The following is a 20,540-nucleotide window of genomic DNA, read 5'->3' on the forward strand; positions in this document are numbered from 1 at the left end:
ATTCTCTCCTCACCTAGTGTCTTCCATGCCTCTACAAGTAAACTTTCTGACCCAGCCCATTCGTCATCATTATCAGAGCTTCCTTTACCTCACGTCCTGTTATCTCATTATGCCTTCTAAAACTTGGACATCTATCTCCCTTAATGAGTCTCACATGCTTTTCGTTTAGTTTTCAAAATATTCCTTCCATCTCTATAATTTCAATCTCTTTCTTTACCTCTTTTCTGTCTATTTCCTTGATTTGCTTTATGTTGTGGCGGAATTCAAACCCACAAACAAAACAACAATCAACACTCACCCTGATCTTCGGTTGCTGGAGATGGATAAAGGTCGCCACAACAACCACAACCGCAAACAACCACAAACACAACAAGGAAATACAAAAAAAAGAAACAGAACACACACACAAATAAACAGCACACCAACAAGAAAACCAACAACTCCCAGAAAAGCATACGACAAAACTGTCCCACACAAGAACCACTGACCGGCACTAGCTCTGACTAAAGACTCACTCCAAAACCGAAAAATCCTTCACATATTCCACAGACAGACAGCGCCGTAAACAAACTAACGACCTCATCCCTCTTCCAACAACCAAAGCACTCACTAACGACAATTCTCTCTCTCTCTCTCTCTCTCTCTCTCTCTCTCTCTCTCTCTCTCTCTCTCTCACAAAATGTTGGGAAATGCTAAATAAAAACAAATTTATTCATCCCTCTATATTTCTCCCCCTTTTTAGCATTTCCCAACCAACACCTTTCACACCTCTTTCAAATCGCCTTTACGCAACACCCACGGATGCTCACTAGCAGGTCCTCTAGATCGCGTTCGCGGGCACACAATCATTCCCTCAGAATCATTCTCTCTTCTAGCAACATTCAAACTCACATCTTCTCCTCCATTCTCTCTCAGATTCACGCTATCTTCTTCACTATTACCACTCTCAATTTCATCCACAATCTCATCTATACCCTCTAACTCGTTCCCAAATACCTCCGCCAATTCTTCAACTAACCCATCCCATTCGCTCATTGACCTATCCAATTCTTGCAACGATTCATTCATGCTTTCAATCACTCGTATATTACTGCCACGCTCTCTTACTCTTACACTTTCGCTCACCTCCAACCGTTCACTAACCCCTACACGTTCAGTCAACTCAGTTATATCAAACCCGCATATGCTATACGTTCTATCCATACCATCCCATTCATCCGTATTACACGCTTTATCACTCATTTCCACTTTGGCACTCACACCCCTATCACACAACTTACGACCATTCAGTTTACTTACGTTCTTCCCTTTCTTACGTTTTTTACCATACTCTATCAAAACAAATTGCTGATCCTCCATACACAAGCTCTCATGCATACTTGGTTCACCCACATTCGATTTCAACCATTTATACACCCCATTCTCTCTCACATATTCCGGTACATCCTTCCATCTACGCAATTGGTTGTGATGCGCTCGCATTTCTCTCACACTACCATCTACACATACTTCCCCTACAACATAACTAAGCCCACTGGGACCAACTTCCAACACTTCATACGGACCCTCAAATTTTTCACGCACTTTATTTACATTCAACCGCCCTTTCTCGATTACTTCTTTCAACACTTTCTTGCCCACCTTGTAACTTTCAAACCTTTCATGCGCCTTCTTCCATACCTCCCTATCATTCTCAGATAGACCCAATCTCGGTCTCACTATCTTTTCAAAATTTAACACATATTTACACGGAGACATACCAATACCCTTATGCACAGTGGCGTTGTATACCCACAACGCTCGCCCAACGTTTACATCCCAATCATTATCACATTCACTCATCATACGTAATATCTCTGTCAACGTTCTCACCGTTCGTTCCGCCAATCCATTCACACTGGGCATATACGGCGTAGAGTACACATGTTCTATGCCCCAATCACGCAACATTTGCTCAAACTCCCATCCAACAAATTCAGGCCCATTGTCACTCAACATTCGCGTCGGCTTGCACACACACATTGGCAACATCACTTGACCCACCATTCTCGCGCTACAGTCTCACTCTTTTTGTTCGAATCGCTACCGCATATGCAAACTTACTCAAATGATCTACCATTACAACCATTCCCACATGTCCTCTAGCAGTCACAGGCAACGACACACAATCAATCACAACCATCTCAAATAACTCTTTCATCTGCAATCGCAACACAGGTGGATTCGCATGCACACTTTGATACTTACCCTTCTGACAGTCCGCACACGTAATCGCTACATCCGCACAAATTTTACTCAATCCAGGCACATACAATCTCTCTCTCATACATTCCCATAATTTATTTTTCCCCAGATGCCCAAACCTATTATGCACCAATAAACACATACCCACAGCTGCGTCTTCCGAAAATACTGGCACATACACTTCCCCATCCCATATTCCTTCCTGATGCAAAAATAAACTATACCTTTACATACAACAAATCTCTTAGCACTTCGCTTATACACTTCTAACTCAGACGGCCAACTTCCTACTCTTACACCCCTAACACACACTCTCTTAACGTATTTATTTTCATGCACTGATTTTGCATCTGCTTAATTTCCTCTTCACTCAACAAATCATTTTCACTCCTTGCAATATCTACCATACCTACAAAACTAGTTTTAGACACATCCCCTCCTTTAACCTTCGTTATTTCCTGCCGCCCTTTCCTAAAATTCCCCTCCCGACATCCACACTTATATCATGCATTCTCATAAAATCAATTCCTAATAAAAAACATGTTGGCATATCATTCTCATCCATGACTACAAAATTATGTATTATTTCAAATCCCCCTAACTGAATTTTTAATTGTACCTCCTCCCATACTAACACACTCCCTTGTCCCAAACCATGTATCCTTACACTCGTTGATTTTCTTTTTATATCCCAATCGCACCTTTCCAATTCACTAACTACTGTACTACTCACTAACGACACTTGTGCTCCCGTGTCTACCAAACTAAAATATTTATTCTGATCCACCACTACATTCGTTACTAATTTACCTTTCGCTTCATGCATACACGCTCTCACGGCTACATTCACCTTCTTAGCTTCCTCACAACCATCCTCATCGCATTCATCTTCAACGATATCCTCAACCCTACTCCTTATTCCCTCATTTTCCCCACAATCACCTTTCTTAACCAGCCAGCTACAAGTATCCTTTCCACAGTGAACATTTAAAATCACATTCGTACCATTTTCATTCACCCTTCCTTTATACTCCACCGCCTATTCCATCCAAAGAACAATCGTACTGTAATTTTAAACATTTCAGCCACTACCAACAACACTTTCACTAACTTTTTCCTCCTCATCTAATTCCCTTCCTTCCTCGCACACTCCTCCTTCCGGCATCTCATTCATCACCTTTTCACGTAACTCGTTCATGCTTGCAGGTACTCCGTCAATCAACCCATTTGTTTCCAAATTACTCAACCCCCCAAACAGACATTCCCACACTCGATTCTCCCCTACATACTGTTGCTTTACCACAAATCCTACAGGTACTTGGTCCTGGTCCCAGTCGCTCCTAACCCTATCATCTCATTCAGTCCACATACGCGACATAGCATCTGCAACATACTCTACCTTAAAACTAAACTCATTCAAATCCTCTATCGTTCTCGCAATTCTAGCATTCACACTCTCCTTTTTAACCATATATACTAGCGGTCGATGGTCCGTCCGTATCACAAAATCTACCCCATACAAAAATACTTTCAACGCTTTCACACAAAACCTTATTGCAGCCAATTCCTTTTCAATCACCGAATATTTCAACTCTGCCTTTCCAAACGCCTTGCTCACATACGGAATTACTCTCAATTGTTCTCCCCCATTCGCCTTCTGCATTTGTACCAAGCATCCTCCCATACTATATTTACTTGCATCCGTATACAGTTCTAGTTTATTCGCATTCTCACTATAGTCCGGGAAAGCCAACGCCACGCGTCTCTTGCAGCCTCCTCTTTCAATCTCTCGAACGCTTCGATCATTCGCTCATCCCATTTCAATCTTACACAATTTCTCTTCCCCGTCCATTCAGTAAGTGGTTTCCGATCCCTGAACAATCTTTTATAAACTTCCTTCCAAACTCAATTAAACCCAAAAATCCTTTCAACTCACGCACGGTCCGGGGACGTGGAAATTCCCTTACCTTATTCACAAACTTATCACTCTTCCTTACACCTCTTCCACTCACCATATGCCCTAGGAATTCCACCTCCCCAGCCAACCAAGCACACTTTTCAAGTTTTACTTTTATTCCTACTTCTTCCAACCTTTCTAACACTCGTTTCAAGCAGTTCCATATTCTCTTCTACAGTCTCACTCGCAATCAAAATGTCATCTATAAAAACAGTTACCTTCTTGTGATCAAAACCCAGCCAGAACCACATTCATTGCCCTTTGAAGGCAGCAGGCCCTTAGCCAGTCCAAAAAACTCAATCTTCGGAACTGGTAGTGGCAGGAACCACTAGAAAAGGCCGTAATATGCCTGCTCATTCCTCCAGGCATCTGGTAATAGCCCTCTACCAGATCTAATTTTGTAAACACTTTCATTCCATTCATCTTGTACACACAATCAGACACCACATTCATCGGGAATCGACTCTTTCACAGTTACTTCATTCACCTTCCGATAATCCCACACATTCGCAAACTTCCATCTCTTACGTCAACCTCACCAGGGGCTATTCCAGGCGCCTACTCCTTTCAATCACTCCCACCCTCTCAAGCTCCTCACACTGCTCCTCTACCTCACGATTGATAGACGGAGAAAAATGTCGGGACGCTGATATATGGGGTGTGTGGCGTCTTCAGAACTATTTTAAATTCGGGAAGCTTCGATCCCCAAAATCCTCGTCCTGGTCGACTCAATGCCCCGCCTATCCCACAACATTCTCCTCAATCGTTCTCTTACGTTATCACTTACATTTTCATCTACCAAAACTCTTTCCTTCAACTCCTCATACCCAATCATTAACTCCTTTTAAATCACCTGTCATCACAGCAACCTTCACAGCACTCTCATCATCCACATTCACCAACGTACGTAATATTCCCACACAATCTCCCTCACATATTCCTCGTTTCGCTTCTTCCTGACACTGCAATGACGTTATATATACCCTCGGATCTCCATGTTCAAAACCCCATCATATACACAAACATTTGCCCTGACTAATTTATTTTGTCTATTCCCTCAACCACATACTCACACCTATCATTGTTGGCTATCCTGAGGCTATCCGGCCATGCCACTTTCACACTCACAACTTCTCCAATCTCATGTGGCACTTTTACCTCTCTGTTGCAATTACAGGCACTCTCTTCCACAATTTTTGCTCAACCCTACCATCCTTCCCCAAATACAAATTTATTCATCCCCTTTCATAACGTAATTCAATTACATTCATACTAGGACGGACCACCATCCTGCATTTTTTGAAAAACTCACATCCCAATAAAATATCATATTTATCATTGTACTCTCAATCACACAAAAATCACTTTCATCCATCACTACACCCCCAATTTCTAACCGTTCACACACTCTTCCAACCACTGCTACCCCTAAATTTCCAATCCCTCTTACTTCCCCTGACAGTTCCTAATCTCATCTATTCCTCAATTTCTCAACATCATTCTTAAATATGACATTCATACTACACCAGTATCTACTAAGGCAATCAATCTTACTACCCTTACAACACACTTGCACACTCATGCATTCAGTCTTTCCAGCAAAACCTCCCTCATGCAACAAACCCTCACGTACATGCATCACTGGCACCGCTTGCATCCTGGAGGATCCACCCATTTGAACCCCCTTCACACTCAGTTTTGTGATGCTGTCACAGTCACCCTCTTTCGTCTACATACACTTGATACATGCCCTTCCATTAAATGTTTAGCCTTGCTCGGTTCTGAACACATTCGGTTCCATAATGCCCATTATTACCACAGTTGGACATGGGGAACAGCCTCCCTACTGACAACCATTAGCAATATGACCCACCTGTCCGCACCTCAGCATTTAACCCCTATCTTTGCACACTCCCTTACCAAATGTCGATTGCCCATTTGAAACACGCTCCTAAAGCCCACCTACACTTATTCTTTTTATGTCCTTCCTTTCCAATCTAAAACACTTCATTCTTTATTTCCACTCATTACCTTCCCTTTGTACACTACTATCCCTAACCCGTCCAACCCGTTGTTCCTTTACAAACCCACCATTCATCCTCACTGGCACCCACATTACTTGCTCTTACACTCCAGGGTTATTACACTATCTGCCATTCTCATTGGGCCCTCAACACTGCATCCCTAAAAAGAAGAACTCTGGTACTCTCTCATCTACCCCAGAAAGGACACTTACACTTCTGCTCTCTTTTATAACCCTGTCTGCTCATAATCTTCTTCAATTTAAAAAAATTTCAAAAAATCCAGTCAACCTTTCAAGTCCATCTTCTCCTTGGCTCAAGTTCACAAATTCTCTAACTCCATCTGGCACTGTCCCTAACATCTTTTGTGATTCAGTTTACATTCATCTATCCCATCATCCCCAAACTTCTTCCTTGCCAACGTCTCCAGCCTACAAGTCTACAGTGACAAGGCCTAGCTTTCACTCTTGCCTCATCAAATTCATTCTTCCTCTTATACTTAAATATCTTTCATGATGCCTCGTTTGCTCAACTAGTCTAGCTTTCACCTTGTCCTTCAACATAACACTCATATCTCGGTTGTTTACATATCAATTGTTCAAAACCCAGTCAAATATTCTCCTAATTGTTTGAAGACACTCTCTTACTTTCCCATACTTATCCTGACTAAAACCTTTCATACTCCTAAAGAAATCATGCACATCCAACATTCCATACTCATTATGTTCTTCACACCGGGTACCTCTCATACATAGCTGCCTTTTGTGTTTTCACCTGAAATTCAAGCACTTTATCTGTCCTTTCATACCCTCTTCCTGAGAGTTTTTCTGCAGTTACATTCATCTTTTCATTACCCTCTTCTTCCCCTCCTTTTATTTCCAAATCCATCCAGTTCTTTCACTACTGTGTTTACCCTCTCCCTTCTTTCCTGCCTTTCCCACTGTTTACCCTTCTTACCAGTTTCCTTTCCCTTTCCCTTCTTCCTTTTTCTTCCCCTGACTTATCCTTGATGTATGTTCCTTCCCTTGTTTTCATTCCCCTTTCCTTACCCTGACTCTTCATTCTCTGGTTTCTCACTTCCTATTTCTTTCACTTTCATCACTCAGTTCCATTCACTTCTTCCTCCTTTTCTGTCTCTCTTGCCCCTTCACAGGTTCCAGAGAACCTGCCTCCAACAGGGCATCTTCTCCAAAAACACCCTTGAACATACCTTTCACCATTTCTTCCACACCTCTCATCATTTCCAACTGGTTTTTATCCACCCTCTCTCTCTCCAGGTCTGAAGAGACTTTCATCTCTTGTTTCATTTCTTCTTTTGCAATAGCATTGAAGATCTTCCAACTGACTCCTCAACTCCTCATTCTCACTCCTCAGCCTCCCATTCTCCTCCAGCCAAACCCTCAGAGTTACAAACAAACGGGATCTCAGTTTCTAATCTCACTCATCCTGACCTCTTACTCTCACTCTACCCACCAAACAAGTTCAAGTTTGTTCTGCAACAGCCCCACGTTGGGCGCCAAATTTATGTAGATACACAGTGAATTCAAACCCACAAACAAAACAACAAACAACACTCACCCTGATCTTGGTTGCTGGAGATGGATAAAGGGCCACAACAACCACAAGCAGAAAACCACAAACACAACAAGGAAATACAAAAAAGAAACAAACACACACACAAATAAACAGCACACCAACAAGAAAACCAACAACTCCCAGAAAAGCCTGACAAAAACTGTCCCCACACAAGAACCACTGAGTGAAACACTAGTTCTGACTAAAGACTGAGAGATTAAAACCGAAAAATCCTTCACATATTCCACAGACAGACAGCTCCGTAAACAAACTAACGACATCATCCTCTTCCAACAGCCTGCACTCACTAACAGTTACACACACACACACACACACACACACACACACACACACACAGGACTCTCTCTCTCTCTCTCTCTCTCTCTCTCTCTCTCTCAGTCTCACAAAACTTTGTGGAAATGCTAAATAAAAACAAATTTATTCATCCCTCTATAATGTGGGTAATGTCCTTGTTTTTTTTTTTTATTGGATAGCCTGAAAAACTGTGCTTTCATTTGTAAATCGGGTGTAACTAATCATATGCTTTATCCTTGGTATTTGCTGCTACCCTCTTGACTCTCTTGCAACTCTCCTTGTGTATTTTATCCTTTTATAGCTCTACCACTTCCAGTTTCTTTGTTCTTCCTTCTTTCTTTTGTTAATCGTTGTACTTTTACATTAAACCACCAAGTATCATTCATTTTATTTTTTCTTTTCTTTAAATCTTCAGCTGAAAACCCTTATGGACAGAGTCAACAGTTTATAACTCAAGAGTACTCCAAAGGGAAATCAGCCTGCAGAGAGAGGCAGGATATAGGAAAAGGTGAAACATGAATAAATATGAGGGAACAGAAAATAAGACCAATACATCTGAATTCAGAAGTCAGCAGAAAGCAGGAATGAAGATTCCACAACTGCACTAGGCAAACTCTTCCATATTTTGGTTGTAGCCAAAATGTTACACCTAGCAAACTGAGTAGTATTAAACCTTAACTATATTTTACCATTACTTTCTCATAAGATTTTTTACTGTGCTTTAATATGATTTCCACTGTCTGGTTCCACTATTCTTTGATGTTATTTATCTCTTGAATCATCTCTTCTAATACCCTTTCACTAAACTGCCATCCAAGGTTGGGCTCTTTTGGTCAAACCACTTGATTTTCTTTGGACGATATAGCAGCAATGATGTTTATCTATATTGTCTTCAGGGATGACTTTGCAGTCTTTCAGTTTCACCACATCTTATCTTCAGCTCAAGATGTAGTCAATTTTGATGAGATAGGCAGCATTCTTGTTTGAGATCAGGTATCTGGCTACTTACAACAGAATGTATCCTCTGCTCCCATGTCAGAGGATACTGTCAAGTCATACAATTTCAAGACCCCTCCCTGCACTGTTGCCTACATGAACATGCAAAATTTCAAACACTGAGCTTGCTGCTTAAATTTCATCCCTAGTTTGGGTCACTTTTTAATTTACCTGTAGATGTTTCTGTCATAAACAGCTAGATCACATTGGCTGTGGCAGATGTTTACGGACAGATGCCCTTCCTTACTCCTCTCCTCCTTACTTATCAAGGCTTGGGATTGGTACTGAGTTGGGCTGGCATCTTCCTCTAGTGGCTAGGTTACCAATGCAGTTGTGTTACCAATTTAATTTTAAAGTACCAGCAGACATTTGATATCTTTCATTTCAGTATACTTTTATATTACTAGTAGACATTTAATATTTTTCATTTATGTATCAAAGCTTATTTTTAAATGTTTGTTTTCAGATATGGAGAAAAAATGGTCTTGGTTGCTAGCCAGAGGCTTCGAGATAAAGCACTGAATGTTTCAACTTGTATTGACAAGTTTTATGACTTAACATTAACACAGTATATTTTACTTGAAAGGATTGGGAGATCGAGACAAATGCTTTTGTCAAGGGTGAAGGTGCTTCATTGCATTTTTTCTTCCTCATTTTTTATGCATAGCTGCTGTTTGCCTTCAAAGGAGTTACACTCTCCTAGTCACACACACACAGGCTCCATAAAACAGACCAACCAATTACAAAGAATTCTCTTATAGTTGGTCTCAGCCAGAATAGTACTTGTTGGCACATTAATAGAATATAAAGGACTTGGGACCAAAGGGCCATCCCCTGTCCAACAAAGACTTTAGCTGGTCAATATTGGAGTTATTTGGCAACAGCCTGTTAGCATGCCATCTCTATTACACTAGTCTGTCCAAGAGTTCATTAGTCCCAAGGTTGTGCTCCAGAAATCATGTTCGAATACTCATTTTTCACCCTTTTAACACAATTCAAGCTAAGTACTTAGTTTAAAGACCCAGTGAAAAGTTTTAGTTCCTTAAAGTTTTAACGGGCAGTTTATATTTCTTTAAATCAGGAGCCAGTAAGCCTTTTGCAAGGCAAGAAGTTAGGAGTAGATTGCTAGGCTACGCTGTAATTGCCATGCTTTTTTTTTTTATCAAAGTGAGAATTAACATTAAGGCGATGATGTTAGACAATATTGTTTATTGAAACTTATTATACAGTGCCCTTTTAATGTTGGTAGATCCCCAGGTTCCAAAAGGGTAAATCGGGTTTCCTTTAGAATGTTTACAAAACAGATGTGAACCAAGGTTCCCAATCATGCATAACTTACAAGCCTTGGTGTTTACTAAAGGCCAGTATTTCCTTTGTAGTATTTTATAATCAAACTAAATGGTTTTGTGACATTGATAGTTGCCCAGTTATTTGAAGGTTTGGGGTTTTTCCATTGTCCAGAAATTTGTGGTTTCTACTTCAAGGGATATTACTTTGCCAGTAGTGATGTCATGTGTTGAGAATATGTTGTGATGTTTGTATTTTTCCTAAGGGAATACAGAATACAGAAGTACTTTTTCGTAATAGTGAGCTTTGCCAGACATTTTAGAATCTTAAAGGTACTGATTTTATATATTTTTGGTGCGATAATGCCAGTAATTATTCATTTTATTTATGTACCACCTAACACAGCCTATAGGCTACATAACCCTTACCTGGTGCCTTTACCAGGTAATCATAGTTTATGATATATACTATGTATAAGTACAATTCTGGTTTTGAAACTAAAAATGAAACTGCCCCATCCTACAAGCTTCAGTTCCAAAATCTGAAAAAAATCTGGAAATCAAAACACAACTAGCTCCAAGGGTTTTGAATAAGGGATTATGAACATCTAATACTTCTATTCAAACTACTGTACATGGCTGTTGATTGTTGAGTCATTTGTTATTCTACTAATTACTAGCACATAACTTAGTGTCAGTGGCTAATTGCATCCTTGTAGAACAGTAGGTAAGTGTATGGGTAAGACCTTTTATTTTTATAGTAGTCTTTTAGCTCAGCTGTACTTAACACTCTTCAGTAACATTTTTCTGGTTGGAGAAATTTGGTAACTACGATAGGGTTATCGGACAATAGACTGAGGCTTTCTTGTTTGTGCTGGGGTGTGTGAATAAATAAACGCACCCTTGTTGACTTATTTTCCTGTAAGTGCCTGTGAGGGTGGATAATGAACAGACACACACCTGCGACCAAGGCTTTTCTATTTGTGCATCATGTTAGAAAACAAACTGTTCTGTAGTGTGGGGCCTTTGGCCCAACTTCCCCAGCCTCTTTCTCTCTCTCTCTCTCTCTCTCTCTCTCTCTTCTAACATTACTGTTTCTCTCTCTCTCTCTCTCTCTCTCTCTCTCTCTCTCTCTCTCTCTCCCCTACATTATTTTCATTAGCATTACTTGATGCAGTATCGCACTGTACTGTACTGAATACCATATGTTGATGTAGTGTTACACATTTTTTGGTGTGTTTGTGCATGTGTACAGGGTATACCTACACACTTGCATTCTGTTAGGATAAACTTTAAACTTAGAATGTATTTGCGTGCTCTCTCTCTCTCTCTCTCTCTCTCTCTCTCTCTAAGTTTTTTTTATGAAGAATTTGGAGTATTCAGGTTTATTTATATTATATGGGTTTTGGATACAATACTTTACATATATTGTTAAAAGCAGTTCATTTTGTAGTTATATCTCTGAATTTGAATGTTAAGTAATTCAGTACTTTTAAACATCTAACTTACCTGGTAGTTATATATATAGCTTAAGTCCCTGACGTCACGGCAGAATTTCAAAAACTCGCGGCAATCGCCGATCGGTAGTCAGGTGAACCACCTGTGCGCCCTCTACCCAGGTACCTGGAACCATTCCAACTATTCCTCAGATCTTCCCTGCCGCTGTGTCGGTAACATCGATGGAATTTCGCTCGTAGCCTGTGTTTTTTTGCAACTTATTTTGGTGAAGTACACTTTGGCTTGGCTTTCGCTTGTTCGCTTTTGGATTTTCTTATAACATATCTGACTTCATCGAGTGTGAAAATGTGTGTGGGGATGCAAGCGGCTTGCTAAAGTCTCCTTGGATCCCCACTTAGTATGTCTGAAGAACGGGAATGAAAGACCGGCTCAGAAGAGCCAAGAGTACTGTTTCTCACTCTTCTTGATATAACCAGGAATAGTTAATTCTTTTCCCTTGCTAACTATCCTATTGATCCTTCTCCCGTAGTGGTAGTCTCTGAACCCCTACTGAAACAGGTAAGGATCCAATACTTAATGATTTGTTGGCTGCCATTCAGACCCTGGCCCAACAGGTAAAATCCCTCTCAGAAGACAGGGATAATATGTGATCGATAATAAGAGATCTAAAAATACAAGTGTTAATATGTTGTTAGTGCAAGTGCAGTGGAGGGTGCGACCGCTCGGTCCTGTTGTGCTCCTAGTCCTAGACCTCTTCCAAGCTCACCAACCCCTGTGAGAAGGAAAGTCGACAGACGAAGGGAGGCAAGAGGCTTTAGCTACCGAGCAGTCGTCCCCTCGAGCGTACCTGTTGACGTTTCCCAGGACGCTCACCGCCATAGGAAAGGCGAGGTTAAAGTGTTTTTTCGTCCATTGGTTGCTGTACGTCAACCGGAGGAAGCTTTTGACCGATGTCGCACAGGCGGCCAGTTCTCAAGTAACCTCTAGGTTTGATGGGACAGCGAAAGTTAGAAGTATGGACGCCAGGACGCCCGTCGAAGCTGGATGCCAGGACGTCAGCGCCGAAGCTGGACGCCAGGACGTCGAGCGTCGAGAAGCTGGACGCCAGGATGTCAGACGTAGAGAAGCTGGACGCCAGGATGTCAGACGTAGAGAAGCTGGACGCCAGGACGTCAAGTGTTGAGAAGTTAGACGCCAGGACGTCAGGCGTCATGAAGCTGGACGGCAAGACATTAAGCTTCAAGAAAATGGACGCCAACACGCCAGGCGTCAAGAGACTGGACGCCAGGATGCCAGGCATCAAGATGATATTTTGAAAGACGTCGCTACTTCAGTCTTCGGAAAATCGGAAGAAGAGAATGATAATATCCCGCATTCTCCTGTGAATCCTATTGTAGAGATTTTTGACGAAGACAATATAAAAGGCCATCAGCTTTTATCAGACTTGAAAAGGCTTATGAAGCTATTTTCGGAAATTTTTTCCAGAGAAATTTATCCTGACTGCTCCTCGTTCCCCACCTTCAGAATTTACTCTTGTGAAGGCGTCTAAGAGGGCAGCATTTACGAAGAATGGATACTTTCGAAGGAGAAACAATGAAAGACAGCCTTTGTTTTTCCTCCAACCAAACTAGCTCAAGGTCTAGCGTTTAGTATCAAACTGGAGAATCGTTCGGCCTCGAAATACCTGCCCCTTCCCAGGAACCTTCTCGAATCTTGTTGACTCTTCTTGTCGAGTGGCCATGGGGAAAACGAAGTTGTTGGTCTATATCAGAATTGGACCACCCCCTCAAAAGAATTTGGAGATTTAGGAAGGAAGATGGAATTATTCAACCGAAGAACTCATATATCTGATGTCGTGTATGGATAAAGGACTCGGAGATAGTTCCAACGAATCAACTGCACCTTTCTCAGCTGGAATCCTGAAGAAAAGGGCCCATCTTTGCTCTTTCCTGGCTAATGGGGTCACGTCCAATCAAAATCAGAACTGATTTATACCCCTTTTTTCCTCTCACCTCTTCTCTCAAGATTTGGTAAAGAGGCCTTTTCATCTTTGGCCCAGAAAACCATGTAAGATTTAATATCTAAAACAGCAAGAAAAGTCCTACCTACGACTTTCATCGCTAAAAAGAGTAAGGCTGAGGTTCCTGTGATTCAGGTATCTCAGCTCTTTCGTGGTCGGCCCTCCGATAGAGGTTCCTCTAGGGCGGGTAGATGAATGACAACGAGAAGAGGCTCTACACAGGGAAGAAGGAGGACCTGCCTTTCTTCTCCTGCAGACTGCTGTAGGAGCCAGACTGTCCAGCCTGAGTAGGCCCCCTCTAGTAACAAGACAATTCGACCTTTCTGCCAAATGCAACGACAGAACCAAGGCAAAGGTTCTACAGCAACAAGTGTCTATGATGTTGCAAAAGGAGACCAGACAGAGAGTTCAGGATCCGAATTCCCCAAGATTCTACATTCGGTTATTCCTGTTCCCCAAATGCTTGGGGGGTTAGAGACCGGTGCTAGACGGGATTGCACTTACTTTTTTTGTGCAATAAACAAAGGTCGCTATGGAAACGACAAAATCGGTTCTAGCAGCGGTCAGACAGCATGACTGGATGGCCTCACTGGACCTCCAGGATGCGTATTTTCACATCCCCATGCACCCGAACTCCAAGAATTTTCTGAAGTTCGTCCACGGGAAAGGTTTTCTAGTTTCGGTCTCTCTGTTTTGGCCTAAACAGACAGGGCTGATGTCTGGCTCTGGAGCCGAGACCTCTCAAGAGCAAGTTACCCAATATTGAGGGACGTCATGATAAGACTTCATAGACTACAGATTGTAGCCACTGGAGCAGCCCGGAGCTCTTCCCTTCCAGCCAAGGGTAGCTCTCCTACTAAGAACAAACGTAGACAGTTCTGTTCAGTCAGGATACCAGGCTGCAAGAGCGTGGCAGACACTGTGCTGCCTTCCATACATCCTCCTCTTCCTCCTTCAGATTGGTACTCGTCTGCTGAACCCCTCCACGGTCCATTATTGACGATGAGGAGGAAATAATTGCCGTAGTTGAGGCTTCCCCAGCCTGTCCCCAACAGCAGGAAGCCCCGCATATAGCTTTACTATAAAATATGCAGCAGACTTTGTCTTCCCGGGTGCAAGCGTGACAACCAGGCAAAGAGAAGAAGGATAATAGACGTCCAACTAAAGCTTCTAGACATCCAGAAGTTTAAGACGCTGAACGTAGTGAATGAAACTCTAGGACGCTGGATGCAGTGGCGTCAAGCATCTAGGAGTGAAACACCATGATGACAAGCGTCAGTGAACCCAAGGCGTCAGCGTCAAGGCATTGGGACGTCAGGACGTCAGGCTTCAAGATATTGGAAGCCAAGACGTGGAGTTAGCTCAGGGCGCAAGATGCACTGGCATCAGCGTCTAACAAAGAATTAGGTCTACTGATAAACAGATAGAAATCTCAGCTGATCCCATCCCAAGAGGTTCTATGCCTTAGGATGAAGATTCAGAGTCAGGATTTTCGGGCTTTTCCGTTTATTGCAAAGACAGGACAAGCCTCAAGAAAATTTCAGAACTTTATAAAGAGACAGTCATGCTTGGCAAAGGAATGGATGAGTCTGTTGGGAACCCTTTCCTCGCTGGAACGGTTTGTCTCCTTTGAGAGGTTAATTCTATGCCCGTTACAGTTTCATCTAAATCGGAACTGGGACAAGGAAATAGAACTGGAGACCAAGTGCATCCCCATTTCGGAACCAATAAGACCGTATTTATAGTGGTGGAACGTCCCCGTCAAGCTCCAGGAGGTCCCTTCTCTATATTAGAGGATCCCAGACCTAGTGTTGTTATCCGACGCGTCGGACTCAGTATGGGGAGCAACACGAGGGACATAAAAAGTCTCGGGCTCCTGGACCAGAGAGCAGAAGTTAAACATCAATTAGAAGGAACTAACTGCAATCCTTCTAGCTCTCAGGGAGTTCGAACACAGTGGGGAACAGAGAGGTGCAGGTCAACACCGACAACACGGCAGCGTTGGCCTACATCAGCAAACAAGGGGGCACTCACTCCAGGTCTCTATACGAGACAATAAGAGAATCTCTTCTTTGGGCAAAGGAGGAGAATGTAAAACTAGTAACTCACTTTATCCAAGGGGAGAAAAAATGTGAGGGCGGACATTCTGAGCAGGAAATAAAGTCCTCTCAACAGAATGAACGCTACATCAGGACTTTGGGGACGTCCTTGCATAGATCTCTTCGCCACAGCGCAAACGAAGAGGTTGGACACTTACTGCTCTCAGTACCAGATCCGGGGCTATATACATAGACGCGTTCCTGGTGGACTGGTCCAACTTGGACGTGTATGCATTTCCCTATTTCAAGATAATACACAGGGTACTGAAAAAATTTGTGTCACATGAGAGGACTGGAATGACCCTTGTGGCCCCTTACTAAACGACAAGAGATTGGTTCACAGAGGTACTGGAATGGATGGTGGACATCCCGAGTAGCCTACCTCAGAGAGTAGATCTACTCAAACAACCCCACTTGGAAAGATATTACCAAAACCTACAAGCGCTACTAGTAACTGCTTTGGACTATCGGAAAACTCACAAGAGCCAGAAGTTTTTTCGAAGGAGGCAGCTGGCTCTATCGCAAATCAAGGAGGTTATCCACCATTAAGGTATACCAATCCAAGTGGGAGGTATTTAGAGGATGGTGCAAGGACAACCATGTGTCCTCTTCCAATATTTCTGTAACCCAAATTTGTATATAGAGAACTCACCAGCATGGAACCTAGACGTGGTCCTGAGGTTCCTCATGGGGAATAGGTTCGATCCCTTGCAGAGGACATCTTTAAAGGACCTCACCATGAAAACTCTTTTCTTGGTCAGTTTGGCCACAGAGCGAAAAGAGTTAGTGAGATACATGCTCTCAGCAAGAATATAGATTTTATGCAAGGCAAGGCAATCTGCTCACTGCAACTAGGCTTCCTTGCAAAAAATGAATACTCATCACAACCCTGGCCCAGAACGTTCGAGATTCGAACCTAACGGACATAACAGGGGGAGAGAGAGAGAGTCCTATTCCTGGTAAGGGCTCTAAGGCTCTACCTGGATAGGACAAAGGACTTAAGAAGGAATTCAGAAGGGCTTTGGTGCTCAGTCAAAAGCTCTCTGTATAGATGTCGAAGAATGCTCTGTTTTATTTTATCAGACAGTTGATAAAAGAAGCACATATGGAATGTAGAGAGATAGACTACAAGATTCTGAAAGTAAAGACGCACGAGGTCAGGGCAGTAGCAACCTCTGTAGCTCTTAAACAGAACAGGTCCCTGCAGAGTATCTTTGGACACGACCTTCTGGAGAAGCAAGTTAGTATTTGCCTCTCACTATCTAAAGCAAGTCCAGACATTATGCGAAGATTGCTATACGCTGTGCCCGTTTATAGCATCTAATTCAGTAATGGGAGGGAATACCCCTACAATCCCATAAACCAATACCCTTTTTCTTTCCTTGGAATTGAGAATTTTTTATGGTTGTTTGTGAAGACTGGACGCAGTCTTCCGCAATCATTGGGATGAAAGTTCCTTGGTAGAGCCCGGAACAAGGGTATTGAGAGGAGGTCTAGTCACATAGAGGTTATACACCGGTTGACAGGCCCTAGAGATTTTCAGCCCCCTGGGTGGATTGCTAGATCTCTTAAGGAATGCAGACATAATGAGAGGGAGTTCATTGAAGTCAGCTTCCTTAATCCAATCCCATAAAACAATACCCTTTGTTCTTGCCTTGGAATGGTTGAAATTTGATGGTTGTTTGTGAAGATTGAACGCAGTCTTCCACAATCATTGATTTTAGTTAGATGATCATTTTGTTCCTTGGTGGTGCCCGGAACAAGGGTATTATAGGTTGTCTGTCACATAGAGGTTGGTACACGGTTGGCAGCTCCTAGAGGTCTTCAGCCCCTGAGTGGATCGCTGGACCTCTTAAGGAATGCAGACATAATGAGGGGGAGTTCATTGAACTCAGCTTCCTTAATCCAATTCCATAAAACAATACCCTTTGTTCTTACCTTGGAATGGTTGAAATTTTATGGTTGTTTGTGAAGATTGAACGCAGTCTTCCACAATTATCAATTTTAGTCAAATGACCATTTTTGTTCCTTGGTGGCGCCCGGAACAAGGGTATTATAGGTTTTCTGTCACATAGAGGTTGGTACACCGGTTGCCAGCTCCTAGAGGTCTTCAGCCCCCTGAGTGGATCGCTGGACCTCTTAAGGAAAGCAGACAAAATGAGGGAGTTCATTGAAGTCAGCTTCCTTAATCCAGGTAAGGACCTTAAGTTGGTTTATTAACCCTTAAGCAAATTCCAACGATGTTGGCTGTCTCTGACCCTCCACCAAAGGTGTCAATCAGCTATATATATAACTACCAGGTAAGTTAGATGTTTAAAATGATATTTTCATAATAAAATAAATTTTTGAACATACTTACCTGGTAGTTATATATAATTAAATTCCCACCCTCCTCCCCTCTAGAGACTAGGGTCATGGAAGATCTGAGGAATAGTTGGAATGGTTCCAGGTACCTGGGTAGAGGGCGCACAGGTGGTTCACCTGACTACCGATCGGCGATTGCCGCGAGTTTTTGAAATTCTGCCGTGACGTCAGGGACTTAAGCTATATATATAACTACCAGGTAAGTATGTTCAAAAATTTATTTTATTATGAAAATATCATTTTAAATTGAATTATACAGTAATTACAAAATACAGCCCCCAGTTAATGGCAGGATCAGTTATCGGCGTTTCGGTTTTATGGCACTTGTCAAACATATCCATAACTGGGGCTTACAGCACCGTTGTCTGGTTATCAGCGGCTTAAGCACTGTGAGACCCTCATAAAATACAAACATAACAGATATGTATCTTTTCCATGGATCTTTTAACTGTTAAAAGATGGGCAAATTATATATCATGCAACCTTCCAGACCAGGCAAACTTTAAGGTTGGCTAATTTAAGAAAAAACACGTCAATAGAAAGCAGAAGATATGCAAATACACATGGTGTAAGAAAAAAATTTCTAAAAAATTTTCCCTATCTTTCACTGGAAGTTGAAAGTGACTACAGTGTTTACAGCCCTGTGTGGGACCTCTTTTACAAAACAATCAGAAATTTTACCAAGTTATACACTTTTTTTTAATAATTTATTTTATTTTATTTTGTAAAATTAAATTTTATATATGTAACTTGACCAGTAATTACTTAGCTAAGAGTTTCTACTCGAACGGCAGTTAGAATCCTGAATTCACAGTAGCGATTCTTTTGTTTGTTTAGGTGACTATGCCCCGCACACTTTCAGGGTACGAAAGAGGAACAACACCGCCAACACGGCAATTTGTTTCTGCCGCTTGTAGTGTCAAAACCTGGTGTTGTTACAGCAGTTCAGAGTTTTGGAATTCGTATTGGCTTTGTATTTTCTTCTTTGGTGAAGTTTTTGTAGCCGTTTCAGCATTTTTTGTTTGACTTTTCACGGATTTAACTTTTTTGACTAGTTAGGAAATGTCCGACACTAAGAGTTCTAGTTTCTGGTATTGCAGATGACAAAAGCGACCTACGACTCTCACACCCTGTGTTTCGGTTGCAGAGGTCAGGTTTGTTAAATAGATTTGACTTGTGACGAATGCAGAGATTGGGGGGAACAGAAATGGAAGACCTTAAATTCTCATTTAGCGAAACTAGAAAGAGATGGGAAGAGGAAAGCAGCTGCTAAAGCTAGCAGAAAAGTAGCTAGTCAGGCTTTAACTCCCAGATCAAATAAGGCTGACATATCTATTAGTTCTCCAACTGTAAACCCTTCCCCACCTGCATCAATTAATTATCCTAAACCACCTACTCCTTTTCCTGGCTCCATCACTTCCGAACCCGATCGCTTTTCCAGCCTTGAAAATAAATTTGAGCAATGCTTAAACCTTGTTGTGAGTACAGTGGCCCAGTTAGGGGCATCACTGCATGTCCTGATGGACAAATTTGAAAATAGTGCAAAAGGTGAAGTGTCAGTGGAGGAGGCGGCTGTTCGTCCCGTTGATTCTCCTAAGCGTAGGTCCCTGCCATACTCCCCGTTACCTGGGAGGAGGTATACCAGTAGCCCAAGGGAGGTCAGTGGGGTCTGCCCACGGGCAGTCGTCCCCTCAGTCCAACCTGTTGCATTCCAGGTTGCGACTAGAGACAGCCGCTGGAAAGATGTCTCGGAAGTTCATCGGCTTTCTTCTGGTTCTGAGGGGTTGTTGCCTCGCAAGAGCCATCTTTGTAGTTTTCCTGACGAATCTTGCCTGCTGAAGAGACGATTCTCAGGTAAGGATCAGTCCCCGCATCTCCCTTGCAAGAGATTGAGGGAGCCCTCCTTTAGTCCTCAGCTGTCGAGCAGCAAGTGGGACACTCCAGAACGTTTCTCCTCTCCTCTGCGCCAGGAACGAGGTTCTAGCCTGATTCTCCTCTCGGGCAAGCAGCGTCAGTCTTCTAGTAAGCACCCTGTTCCCTCGGCTTGTTTAGTATCGATGGAACGTCCTGTTGAGCGCCAGGAAGCAGACAAGCGCCCCGTTGCAGCCAGGCACCCTGATGCGGCCAATCACCCCAACGCGGCTCAGCGCCCTGACGCTTTCAGGCACCCTGAGGTGGTCGGACATTCTCTTTCTCGGAGCGCAA

The 20,540-nt window shown here is 42.5% G+C and overlaps 1 protein-coding gene across 1 annotated transcript in view; it reads left to right on the forward strand.

Annotated features, from left to right (window-relative positions):
* Positions 1-20,540, forward strand: part of LOC136849552 (general transcription factor 3C polypeptide 1) — a 1,135,756-nt gene that overhangs the window by 123,952 nt on the left and 991,264 nt on the right. The window contains 1 exon segment of the mRNA XM_067122889.1: positions 9,575-9,734. Within this exon segment, the coding sequence (XP_066978990.1) occupies positions 9,575-9,734 (160 nt within the window).

This window comes from Macrobrachium rosenbergii, chromosome 21 (genome assembly GCF_040412425.1).
Source record: "Macrobrachium rosenbergii isolate ZJJX-2024 chromosome 21, ASM4041242v1, whole genome shotgun sequence".
Classification (NCBI taxonomy): domain Eukaryota; kingdom Metazoa; phylum Arthropoda; class Malacostraca; order Decapoda; family Palaemonidae; genus Macrobrachium; species Macrobrachium rosenbergii.